This window comes from Manis javanica, chromosome 3, assembly GCF_040802235.1.
Source record: "Manis javanica isolate MJ-LG chromosome 3, MJ_LKY, whole genome shotgun sequence".
Taxonomy (NCBI): Eukaryota; Metazoa; Chordata; class Mammalia; order Pholidota; family Manidae; genus Manis; species Manis javanica.
The window spans coordinates 96,435,660-96,449,951 of NC_133158.1; the positions used below are offsets into that span (position 1 = coordinate 96,435,660).

Sequence of the window (14,292 nt, forward strand, 5' to 3'; positions counted from 1 at the left end):
TAACATGCTCCTAAATGATCAATGGGCCAATGACCAAATAAAAGCAAAAATCAAGCAACACATGGAGACAAATGACAACAATAATTCAACACCACAAATCTGGAAGACAGAGCAAAGGCTGTGCTAAGAGGGAAGTGTATTGCAATAAAGGCCTCCCTAAGGAAAGAAGGACCATCACAAATGAACAGTCTAAACTTGCATTTAATGAAACTAGAAAAAGAAGAACAAATGAGGCCCAAAGCCAGTAAAAGTAGGGATATAATAAAGATTACAGCAGAAAAAAATAAAATTAAGAAGAATAAAATAATAGAAAAAAAATCAATGAAAGCAGGAGCTAGTCCTTCCAGAAAATTAATAAAATAGGTAAACCCCTAGCAAGACTTATCAAGAAAAAAAGAGTCTACACACATAAACAGAATCAGAAATAAGAAAGGAAAAATCATTATGGACACCACAGAAATACCAAGAATTATGAGAGAATACTATGAAAAATTATATGCTAACTAACTGGATAACCTAGAAGAAATGGACAACTTTCTAGAAAAATACAACCTTTCAAGGCTGACCCTGAAAGAAACAGAAAATCTGAACAGAACAATTAACAGCAACAAAATTTAACTGGTAATCAACAAACTACCTAAGAACAAAATCCCTGGAGCAGAGGGCTTCACCACTGAATTTTATCAAACATGTAGTGAAGGCCTAATACCCATCCTCCTTAACATTTTCCATTAAGTAGAAGAGGAGGGAGTACTTCCAAACTCATTCTATGAAGCCAGCAGCACTCTAATTCTAAAACCAGGCAAAGACACCACAAAAAAAGAAAATTACAGACCAATAACCCTGATGAAAATAGATGCAAAAATACTAAATAAAATATTAGCAAATTGAATTCAAAATACATCAGAAAGATCATCCATCATGATCTAATAGGTTTTATTCCAGAGATGCAAGGATGGTACAACATTAAAAAAAATCCATCATCCTAATACCAAAACCAGGCAAAGACACCACAAAAAAAGAAAATTACAGAACAATATCACTGATGAACATAGATGCAAAAATACTCAACAAAATATTAGCAAACCAAATTCAAAAATACATCAAAAGAATCATACATCATGATCAAGTCGGAGTCATCCCAGAGATGCAAGAATGGTACAACATTCGAAAATATATCAACATCATCCACCATATCAACAAAAAGAAGAACAAAAACCACATGATCATCTCCATAGATGCTGAAAAAGGATTTTACAAAATTCAACATCCATTCATGATAAGAACTCTCAACAAAATGGGTACAGAAGATAAGTACTTCAACATAATAAAGGCCATATATGATAAACCTACAGCCAACATTATACTTAACAGTGAGAAGCTGAAAGCTTTGCCTTTAAGACTGGAAACAAGACAAAGATGCCCACTCTCCCCAATTTTATTCAACATAGTTCTGGAGGTCCTAGCCACGGCAATCAGACAACACTAAGAAATAAGAGACATCCAGATTGGCAAAGAAGAAGTCAAACTGTCCTTACAGATGACATGATATTGTACATAAAAAACCCTAAAGAATCCACTCCAAAACTACTAGATCTAATATCTGAATTCAGCAAAGTTGCAGGATACAAAATTAATACACAGAAATCTGTTGCATTCCAATATGCTAATAATGAACTAGCAGAAAGAGGAATCAGGAAAACAATTCCAATTGCAATTGTATCAAAAAGAATAAAATACCTAGGAATAAACCTAACCAAGGAAGTGAAAGACCTATACCCTGAAAACTCTGGGACACTCTTTAAAGAAATTAAAGAGATCACTAATAAATGGAAATTCATCCTATGCTCTTGGCTAGGAAGAATTAATATTGTCAAAATGGCCATCCTTCCTAAAGCAATTTACAGATTCACTGCAATCACTATCAAAATATCTGCAGCATTCTGCAATAAACTAGAGCAAATAGTTCTAAAATTCATATGGAACCACAAAAGACCCCGAACAGTCAAACCAATCCTGAGAAGGAAGAATAAAGCAGGGGGAATTATGCTTCCTGATGTCAAGCTCTACTACAAAGCCACAGTAATCAAAGTACTGGCACAGGAACAGACCCATAGACCAGTGGAACAGACTAGAGAGTCCAGATATAAACTGAATCATATATGGTCAATTAATATATGATAAAGGAGCCATGGATATACAATGGGGAAATGACAGCCCCTTCAATAGCTGGTGTTGGCAAAACTGGACAGCTACATGGTAGAGAATGAAACTGGATCACTGTCTAACCCCATACACAAAAGTCAATTATAAATGGATCAAAGACCTGTATGTAAGCCATGAAACCAAAAACTCTTAGAAAAAAACATAGGCAAAAATCTCTTGGACATAAACATGAGCAACTTCTTCATGAACATATCTCCCCAGGCAAGGGAAACAAAAGCAAAAATGAACAAGTGGAACTATATCAAACTAAAAAGCATCTGTACAGCAAAGGATAGCATCAGTAGACCAAAAATACATCCTACAGAATGGGAGAATATATTCATAAATGGCAGATCTAATAAAGGGTTGACATCCAAAATATATAAAGAGCTCATGCACCTCAACAAACAAAAAGAAAATGATCCAATAAAAAAAATGGGCACAGAATCTGAACAGACACTTCTCCAAAGAAGTAATTCAGATGGCCAACAGACACATGAAAAGATGCTCCACATTGCTAATCATCAGGGAAATGCAAATTAAAACCCAGTGAGGTATAACCTCACACCAGTTAGGATGACCAACATCCAAAAGACAAACAACAACAAATGTTGGTGAGGATGTGGAGAAAGGGGAACCCTCCCACAGTGCTGGTGGTAATGTAAACTAGTTCAACCATTGTGGAAAGCAGTATGGAGATTCCTCAAAAAACCAAAAATAGAAATACCATTTGACCCAAGAATTTCACTCTTAGAAATTTACCCTAAGAATGCAGCAGCCCAGCTTGAAAAAGACATATGCACCCCTATGTTTATCACTGCACTATTTACAATAGCCAAGAAATGGAAGGAACCTAAGTGTCCATCAGTAGATGAATAGATAAAGAAGATGTGGTACATATATATACAATGGAATATTATTCAGCCATAAGAAGTAAACAAAGCCTACCATTTGCAACAACATGGATGGAGCTAGAGGGTATTATGCTCAGTGAAATAAGCCAGGTGGAGAAAGGCAGGTGTCAAATAATTTCACTCATCTGTGAAGAATGACAACAAAGAAAAACTGAAGGAACAAAACAGCAGCATACTCACAAAACCCAAGATTGGACTAACAGTTACCAAAGGGAAAGGGACTGGGGAGGATGGGTGGGAAGGGAGGGATAAGGGGGTAAACAAGGCTTTATGATTAGCTTTCATAATGTAGGGTGTTAGGGATATGGGGAAGGCAGTATATACAGAGAGGACTAGTTGTGATTCTGTGGCATTTTATTGCATTGATGGACAGTGACTCTGGTGGGGTATGTGTGGGGGACTTGATGTTGGGGGAAGTCTAGTAACCATAATGTTTTCAAGTAATTGTATATTAACATTATCCAAATAAAAAATATCCATCATCAAGTAGAGAACCAAGGTGGCGGCATGAGTAGAGCAGCGGAAATCTCCTCCCAAAACCATATATATTTTTGAAAATACAACAAATACAACTAATCCTAAAAGAGAGACAAGAAGACACTGGACAACAGCCAGACTACATCCACACCTGCGAGAGCCCAGCACTTTGCAAAGTGGGTAAGATACAAGCCCCAGTCCAGCGGGACCCGAGCGGCCCTCACCCCAGATCCCGGCAGGAGGAGAGGAGTCAGAGCAGGTAGGGAGAGGGAGCCCAGGACTGCTAAACACCCAGCCCTAGCCATCCGTACCAGAGCACAGACACACAGTGTGTCCGTGAGGTGCTGAAAACTAGGGAAACAGGACAGTAAGACCTGTGAGCGGGTCCCCACAGCCAGCGCACCCGGGACAAAAAAAAGCGAGTGCTTTTTGGAAGTCTTAAAGGGACAGGGACCCCACAACTGGATGGAAGTGCCCCAGGACACTTAGCCCAGCAGCTGGGAATCACAGGAACTCTGGGCACCTGAACCCCCACAGTGCAGCACAGAGGCCACTCACTGCTATAAACAGCCTCCCACCTGTTCCCCCTCTGATGCAGCTCCGCCATATTGGAGCAGCAGCCTGAGGCAGGCCATGCCCACAGCAATTGCAGCGCTAGACTTCATTAGTGGCCGGGCAAGATCAGAAGCCCCGTCTGCACACAGCTGCCCAGCACAAGCTGCTAGAGGCCGCTGTTCTCCTAGGAGAGGAGGGCCACAAACTGGCAAGAAGGGACTTGCTCTTACCCATACCCAACACATGCGCCAGCTCCCCACAAATATATCTATCACCATGAAAAGGCAGAAGAAATTGATACAGACCAAGATCACAGAGACAAACCCTGAGAAGGAGATAGACCTAACCAGTCTTCCTGAAAAAGAATTAAAAATAAAGCTCATAACCATGATGATGGAGCTGCAGAGAAATATGCAAGAGCTAAGGGATGATGTCTGGAAGGGGATTACAGAAATGAAACAATCTCTGGAAGGATTTATAAACAGAACGGATAAGATGAGAGAGGCCATTGATGGAATAGAAATCAGAGAACAGGAATGCATAGAAGCTGACGCAGAGAGAGAGAAAAGGATCTCCAGGAATGAAACAATATTAAGAGAACTGTGTGACCAATCCAAAAGGAACAATATCCATATTATAGGGGTAACAGAAGAAGAAGAGAGAGAGAAAGGGATAGAAAGTGTATTTGAAGAAATAATTGCTGAAAACTTCCCCAAACTGGGGGAGGAAATAATCTATCAGACCATGGAAGTGTACAGAACTCCCAACAGAAAGGACCCAAGGAGGACAACACCAAGACACATAATAATTAAAATGGCAAAGATCAAGGATAAGGACAGAGTTTTAAAGGCAGCCAGAGAGAGGAAAAAGGTGACCTACAAAGGAAAACCCATCAGGCTACCATCAGACTTCTCAACAGAAACAATACAGGCCAGAAGAGAATGGCATGATATATTTAATGCAATGAAAGAGAAGGGACTTGAACCAGGAATACTGTATCCAGCACGAGTATCATTTAAATATGAAGGAGGGATTAAACAATTCCCAGACAAGCAAAAGTTGAGGGAATTTACCTCCCACAAACCACCTATACAGGGTGTTTTAGAGGGACTGCTCCAGATGGGAGCACTCCTAAGACTAAATAGATGTCACCAGAGAAAATGACATCACAGCAAAGAAAGCAGACCAACCAAATACTAACTAAAGGCAAAAAACAAAATCAACTACCCACAAAAGCAGTAAAGGAAGCACAAAAGAGCACAGAATTAAACAACCAATGTATAAAGAACAGAGGAGGAGGAATAAGAAGGGAGAAAAAGAAAGAATGACCAGACAGTGTTTAAAATAGCTCAATAAGCAAGTTAAGTTAGACAGTAAGATACTAAAGAAGCTAACCTTGAACCTTTGGCAACCACGAATCTAAAGCCTGCAATGGCAATAAGTACATATCTTTCCATAATCACCCTAAATGTAAATGGACTGAATACACCAATCAAAAGACACAGAATAATAGAATGGATAAAAAAGCAAGACCCATCTCTATGCTGCTTACAAGAGACTCACCTCAAACCCAAAGACTAGGAACAAAGAAAGACTAAAGGAACAAAACAGAAGCAGAATCATAGAACCTAAGAATGGACTAACAGTTGCCAAAGGGAAAGGGACTGGGGAGAAAGGGAGGGAAGGGAGGGATAAGGGTGAGGAAAAAGAAAGGGGACATTACGATTAGCATGTATAATGCCGGGGGGGCGGGCACGGGGAGAGCTGTGCAACACAGAGTAGACAAGTGGTGATTCTGCAGCATCTTACTGTGCTGATGGACAGTACTGTAATGGGGTTTGTGGGTTGGATTTGGTGAAGGGGGGACCCTAGTAAATATAATATTCTTCAAAACAAATCCATCATCATCCACCACATCTGCAAAAAGTAGGACAAAAACCACATGATTATCTCCACAGATGCTGATAAAGCATTCAACAAAATTCAGCATCCATTCATGATAAGAACTCTCAACAAAATGGGTATAGAAGGCAAGTACCTCAGCATAATAAAGGCCATATATGACAAGCCCACAGTCACTTCATACTTAATAGTATGAAGCTGAAAGCTTTTCCTTTAAGATCGGGAATGACAAGGATGCCCACTCTCCCCATTTTTATTCAGCATAGTTCTGGAGGCCCTAGCCACACAATCAGACAACACAAAGAAATAAGAGGCATCCAGATTAGCAAGGAAGAAGTTAAACTGTCCCTGCTTGCAGATGACATGATATTGTACACAAAAAACTCTAAAGAATCCACTCCAAAAATATCTGAATTCAGCAATGTTGCAGGATATAAAATTAATACACAGAAAGATGTTGCATTCCTATACACTAATGTTGAACTAGCAGAAAGAGAAATCAGGAAAACGTTTTCATTCACAGTTGCATCAAAAAGAATAAAATACCTAGGAATAAACCTAACCAAGGAAGTGAAAGACCTATACTCTGAAAACTACAAGACACTCATGAGAGAAATTAAAGAAAATAACAATAAATGAAACACATCCTGTGCTCATGGATAGGAAGATTTAATGTTGTTAAAATGACCTTGCCTAAATCAATATACAGATTCAATGCAATCCTCATAAAAATGTCAACAGCATTCTTCAATGAACTACAGCAAATAGTTCTAAAATTCACATGGAATCATGAAATACCCCGAACAGCCAAAGCAATCCTGAGAAGGAAGAATAAGGTGGGAGGGATTGCGGTCCCGGACTTCAAGCTGTACTACAAAGCCACAGTAATCAAGACAATTTGGTATCAGCACAATAACAGATCCATAGACCAATGGAACAGACTAGAGAGCCCAGATATAAACTCAACCATATATAGCCAATTAATATATGATAAAGGAGCCATGGATATACAATGGGGAAATGCAGTCCCTTCAAAAACTGGTGTTGGAAAAACTGGACAGCTACATGCTAAAGAATAAAACTGGATTATTGTCTAAACCCATACAGAAAAGTAAACTCAAAATGGATCAAAGAGCTGAATGTGAGTCATGAAACCATAAAACTCTTAGAAGAAAACATGGGCAAAATCTCTTGAATATAAACATGAGCAACTTTTTCCTGAACACATCTCCTCTGGTAAGGAAACTAAATAAAAAATGAACAAATAGGCCTACGTTATGCTACAAAGCTTCTATACAGCAAAGGACACCATCAGTAGAACAAAAAGGTATCCTGCAGTATAGGAGAATATGTCTGTAAATTACATAAGCAACAAGGGGTTAACATCCAAAATATGTAAAGAACTCATATGCCTAAACACCCAAAAAGCAAATAACCCGATTAAAAAAGTGGTTGGAGGATATGAACAGATGCTTCTTCATAGAAGAAATTCAGATGGCCAACAGGCACATGAAAAGATGCTCCACATCGCTAATTATCAGGGAAATACAAATTAAAACCACAGTGATATATCACCTCACACCAGTTAAGATGGCCAGTATCAAAAAGACTAAGGACAACAAATGCTGGGGAGGATGTGAAGAAAGGGGAACCCTCCTACACTGCTGGTGGGAATGTAAACTAGTTCAACCATTGTGGAAACAATATGGAGGTTCCTCAAAAAACTAAAAATACAAATACCATTTGACCTGGGAACTCCACTTCTAAGAATTTACCCAAAAAAAACAAGATCCCAGATTCAAAAAGACATATATACCCCTATGTTTATTGCAGCACTATTTACAATAGCCAAGAAATGGAAGCAACCTAAGTGTCCATCAGTAAATGAATGGATATATAAGAAGTGGTACATATATACAATAGAATACTAGTCAGTCATAAGAAAGAAACAAATCCTACCATTTGCAACAACCTGGATGGAGCTAGAGGGTATTATGCTCAGTGAAATAAGTCAGGCAGAGGAAGTCCAATACCAAATGATTTCCCTCTTTGTGGAGTATAACAAAGAAGCAAAACTGAGGGAACAAAAGAGCAGCAGACCCACAGACTCCAAGAAGGGACTAGTGTTTACCAAAGGGGAGGGGTAGGGAAGTGTATGTGGAAGGTAGGTAGAAGGGGATTTGTGGGGTATCATGATTGGTGCACATGCTGTGTGTGGGGTCACGAGGAACACAGTGTAGCTCAGAGAAGACCAATAGGGACTCTGTGCCATGTTATTACACTGATGGAAAGTTACTGCAATGGGGTATGGGGGTGGACTCGATAATAAGGGTGAATTAATAACCACATTGTTTATATTGTGAAACCTTCATAAGAGTGTATATCAATGATACCCTAATTTAAAACAAAGCAACAATTAAAAAACAAAAGAAAGATAATATCCTCACTATCTAGAGATAATACTGTATTTCTTAGAAAGTACCAAGCATGAAAGAGAAATTTGGCAAACTGTAGTTCACAGAAATTAAAATTTTGCTAATCGAAAGATGTCACTGAGTAAATGAATACGGAAGCAACAGACTAGGAAAAAATATTTAAATACAAATGTATATGAGATAATTTGTATCCAGACTCCATAAATAACTCCTCTTAATCCGTAACAAGAGACAACATGATTTTAACAAGACAAAGGCTTGGGGATTTCTAGAAGACAATGTGACTGGCAAATAAGTACATATAAGTTGCTCAGTATCATTAGTCATCAGAGAAAACTGAAGTTAAAATGGAACTGAGTTATTACTCTTTACAGTCACTAAAATGGCTAAAATTACAGACTGGTAACATCAAATGCTGATTACAACAGAAAAACTGGAAGTCATATTCTTTACTAGTGAGAGTATAAAATTATAAAACAATTTGAAAAAAATTTTCAGAGTTTCTTATAAAGTCAAACTATATGAATCCTATTATCAAGAAATTCTACTTCCAGGTATTTTTCCAAAATAAATAAAAACATATGTCCTCAAAAAGATTTATGTAAGAATTCTGACTCTCTTGAGAAAAACAGAAACAAAATATGATATATTCACACTATTGAATACTGCTCAGAAAAAAAAAGTATGAATTGTGTGATACATATATAGGTGAATCTCAAAACCATTATGTTTAGTGAAAGAAGTTAGACACAAAAATTATATTCTGTATGATTCCATTTACATATATTCAAGAACAGGCAAACTTGATTTATGGCCATAGGGAACACTTTTCTGTAATAATGACAGTAGATTTAACAGGGATTTCTTCTTTGGAATAGTACTTTTGGATGACAGTTTCTTTTTGTCCTGTTTCTGGCTGAATTGTGACATATTTCTGGCTGAAATGAAGCATATAGATTTGAAAAAAAGGCACTTGCTTCATAACTGAATCATTTCCTATTATATTTTAATTAATTACTAATGAAACTATTGATTAAAAAGTATTATTAAACCAAATTTTGGCATTTAAACTCTTAGGGATCCTGATTTAATAAGTCTGTGGGAGTCCTAAGAGCACAAGCAACTGCTGATCATTTGTTTGAGAACAATTCTAGACAGTTAACCCATTTGCGTATGTGATGGTGTCTGCTCTATGACCTACTGCATACCCACTGTTAGGATGGAGATTCAAAAAATAATCTATCTTGTTACTGGTTGATTGGTTCTAAAGCAAGGCCACACAGATTGGTACTCACCAATTATTATGGGCTGTGGCTCACTTTTGACTCCAACCCCCGCACTGGTACTAGCAGCAACCTCTACCCGGTATTGAACACCTGGGAACAATCCACCAATGATAACAGATCTAATGGCTGCATCCACAGTTTTGTTGATATGGAATCGTGTTTCATTCCCAAGACACCAAATCTACAGAAATGTAAAGTGAATAACAAAAGAATAGTAAATGATCTTTTCTGGTAATTTGATTATTATAATTGATTAATTTTTTTTTGGTAGTAACCAATCTATATTCTAGGCTTATAAAAATATTTGTAAATGACATTTTCTGAAGCCTAATTTCTGCATTTATTTATACAAATTCGATGTGTATGTGTGTATATATATATATATATGATATGTGTGGATGTGTGCGTGTGTATATGAAAGGAAGAACAATAATAGAGTCTATAACTATGCCAAGTTCCTGTATGTCTTACAATCAACACTGAATGGTCATAATACAGTGATTCCCTTAACACCTCTAGAAAATGGTCCTTGGTTGCAGACAGCATTTGGGTATGGATTAAAACACATAAATCCCCTTATTTATCAAGGTTTATTATGCATTAATCTATTAAAATATGGTGATTATGAGTTATAATATCAAAGGTATATAGGTTCACATCTAAGTAATTTATATTTTATTGAGGAAAACATTAGCTTACACAGAAGTAGTTAATAAGATTGACTCAAGTTATAAGTATTGACTGAGATGAAATTAAAGCCAATATTTACATTGACAGTAATAAATCTTGATATTGATCAAAACATATTTACACACACATACACATGAATGAGAAAAAAGTGGTGGAAATTCTTTAAACACTGATGTGAGGGAAACTAGGCTTTTACTTCCAGTAATCAAATTTTAAGACATACTTTCTTTAAAGGTATAGAAATGTGTTACAAAAAGAATTCTACTCTGTACACATTTTGTACTCATAAATGTGTTTATGTATTTCATAATCTACATGTAGACACATAAGTAGGATCACATCTAGCTTGTTTCTGAAACAGGCAAGTTCCTAAACTTTTTCTTGAAAATAATTTCTGTGTAGTTTTTTATTATTTGATTTACATTATGATACCTGTGATAATAATGAAGTAATATTAGCCCTCATAAAAACATATTCTTTGTTACCAAAATACGACAATCTCACATGAATGAAAAAGTTTACAATTTATGACAAAAATGGTAATGTTGTAAAAAATGTCAGAATTTATATAAGCAGTAGTTCAGGATATTTAGTCTCAGATGACACAGAAGTAGAATCTTAACCCCATTAAAACACACACACACATACATGCACACACACACACTCACACACACACACACACACCATAGTGGAAAATTCCATGCTCTTGAAACAATGTCTTAACACTTTTAAAATTTAGACTCTATATAATTATGCTACTGGAAAGCACTCATATTCCTTACGCATGTTTCTTTATATAATGTGACAGGAATAATTTAAAAATAAATGCTTATACAAACTGTATTTGCTTCAGTAAGTTAATCATTAACTTAAGAAAATTCATTTTAAATTCATCATTTTTTCTTAGAGATAATATTCATTTGCAGTGTTTTGAGTGATATTATTCAGCTTAATTTCACATACAAAATATTTCATTTGGGGTGAGGTGGAGTGTCATTTTCTATTCTAATAGATATTCCTAGTATCCTACCACCAGAATTCTACAAATATTTATTCATAGCAAAAAATCATAATTTTGAACTTTACAATGGTTAAGGAGGTGTTTTACTCTCATGTGATCTAATCACATCAAAATTAATCAGATTCTAATTTCTCAAAGTTAGACATCTCTCTTAAATGTCAAATGATTATGAGGAAACAATGGATAGATACTGCTTCTATACAGCAACAAATGCACCAGTTGAAAAATGAGATAATAATATTTTGTGTTTTCAAAATTCACTCTTTCAATGGCTCCTTTTTCTCAAGTGAAATATTTTACAAAAACCTCAATAAACTGATAAAAGCAGAGCTTAAGAGGGGGAGCTAGTCTTGCCTTCCTTCCCATTCTCTCCACCACTCTGTAAACCCCTGAAGCATCTTTTTATGAGAACACAGTTTAAAAATGACCACCTAGGGCCCATTATAGAAATCTAATAATGAAGATAAAGGCAGTTTCTGTGATGTGGGCTTTAGTACCTTCCCTGACCCAATCTGTCTGACTCCCTGAAGTTCTGGAACAAAAAATCATTCTAGTGTTATTGTTGCCTTGACCAACTCAGTTTGTGGTACCTGTGACCTTGGAGTTAGGTTTTGATATCCTAAGCGTTTGTGTCTTTACCTGTCAGACAAAGATATAAAAAATAACTTTACACTCACACACAGAAAGAGGGTCACTAGAGATGCATCTCATTTATGTGACGTTGAGACTTCTTTGGGAACCTTTTTCCATGAGCCTCCTGCTTCACCCAGGCCCTACCTTGTATTCTTGGATAACTCCATTCTGATGATCCAGAGGAGGAGGATCCCAGGAGACACTTATGCTGGTGCTGTTGTGGCTTCCAACTGTCAGCACAGTGACAGACTGTGGTGGAGCACTTGGGGCTGTAGAGGGAGTAATTGGAATAAACATAGACTGTAAGTCTTGGTGCACATGAATGCTGCTTACCAAATATGAGTATAAAGGCAAGATGCATGAAGTTCTGGTTTCCAGTAGTTCTGAATTTGTAATATCATGTTTAATAGAGACAGTTTTTAAAAAGTTCTTTATATATAACAGATAGATTTAAAGCAAATACAACAGCTGTGCTGATAATGTACTCAATAATAAATTTGAAAGTTTATTTTAATTTCTAATTAGTGTTTTCTAATAGTTCTACCATTCTAATGAGTGTTTTCTCTATGCCCAGCACTGAGCTGAGTGTCAGATGTAATTCTCACAATAACCTCGGGCAGTAAAAACAAAGATTATTTCAGTTTTACAGATAAAGAAAGAAAAGTCTACTGCCAGAGACTTATCTAAGTCAGACAACAAGGTAGAATTTGAACCCAAGTATGTCTGATTCTAGAATTCTGATACTGTTGACTTCAATAGGCTCTCTCTCTGAAAAAAGCACAGCTATCAAAAATACTCCAAGAGGATGTATCCCAAAATGTTATCAGTCATTATGTCTAACTGTTGGCAATTATCGACAATCTTTTTGTTTTATTTTTGTTTAATAAACAAAAACAGAAGCACAGGTATAAATTTTGCCAGCACAGGAAAAAAATGCCATCTGTTTTCATATTGGGGAAAAAAATTGACTGTTTTGTATTTACCCATAATTTAAGGTTTAAACTTATTTCATATTGATGGGCAAGGAACTCTGTAGATATGAATAAAAACAGCTCATGTTGGGTCTAATGTGAAGTGATCATATTTTAATTTCCTACAATTCTCTCCCTTTATGTTTTTTCCTATAACTTATTATAACCATACTGAGAAAAGATGAGTGAGAAAAATATTCTGATTTTAGATTGCAGCATCTCTCACGCAGTACATCCAAGAGCTAAAAGATACTAATTTTGCAGGGAATCTTAATCAATTCTGTGAATTTCTGAGTTTAGACCAAAAGTAAGAAAAGCAAAATCAAAGTGCTCACAGGTATTAAGGGATTTTATATAAAAGGATCAATGCTTTTATAATTACACAGTTTAGTTATTTGAAAAAAAAAGTACAAGTGAATCGTGAAAGATATTTTTAAAGCCTGCCAATCGGGTCTCCCATGTTTGGTGAATTTTCATGACTTACTTCACTGAGGTAGGGCCAATTTTCATTAAGATACAAGACACACACAGACATCTTACCCCAATACTGCTTTCTATCATTCCTCAGTGTGATAATATTGTTCCAAAATGTGGCACGATAACATAAATCCAACCACTTGTCTACCAGTTTTGGTTATTAAGTAGACTGCATTGAAAAATAACACTTTGGGAAACTGGTTTCTCCTTGGCCTTGTTGCCGGCTTGGAGAGAACCCCATGCCTGCTGCCCGGCAGCTCAGTTACTCCAGGGCTCAGCTTGCACCGCGGTGAAAGAACCGGAATCACCGCTCATCGCTCCCAGACACAACCCCGCAGAGTCCCATTTGTCATCTTCAGAGATGAATGTATACTGAGCGGTGACCAACGTCTAATTTAGAGGAGAAGTCTAACTGAAGTGAAGTTGGTTTTTGGAAGTGTGCTTCAAATAGCATGCTGAATAAGTTTGCCCACCCCCCTCATTAGTAATACAAATTTTCAGCATAAAAGTAAAACTGAATGGTGGATAAAGATACTGTTACTGTTTTTAGTATTTTTTCATTACACAACCTGAAAGTAGATTAATGATGCCTTTAGAAATACGCATTTCTGACCATGTCAGTATATCACACTATAAAGTAATGTAAAGTTAATATTTTTGCTGTGCTGCTTATTATATTTATAACTTAAAACCCCTTTGGTCAAACATGAGCATCTCCATATTAGC

The 14,292-nt window shown here is 36.7% G+C and overlaps 1 protein-coding gene across 11 annotated transcripts in view; it reads right to left on the reverse strand.

The window, feature by feature from the left end:
• The window catches only part of ROBO2 (roundabout guidance receptor 2), a 1,411,015-nt gene that overhangs the window by 71,090 nt on the left and 1,325,633 nt on the right, over positions 1 to 14,292 (reverse strand). For all 11 annotated transcript variants that reach the window (XM_073231817.1, XM_073231816.1, XM_073231815.1 and 8 more), the window contains 2 exons: positions 12,263 to 12,387; positions 9,784 to 9,955 (listed from right to left, as the gene is read on the reverse strand). In XM_073231817.1, the coding sequence (XP_073087918.1) occupies positions 9,784 to 9,955; positions 12,263 to 12,387 (297 nt within the window). The remainder of the gene's footprint in view (positions 1 to 9,783; positions 9,956 to 12,262; positions 12,388 to 14,292) is intronic.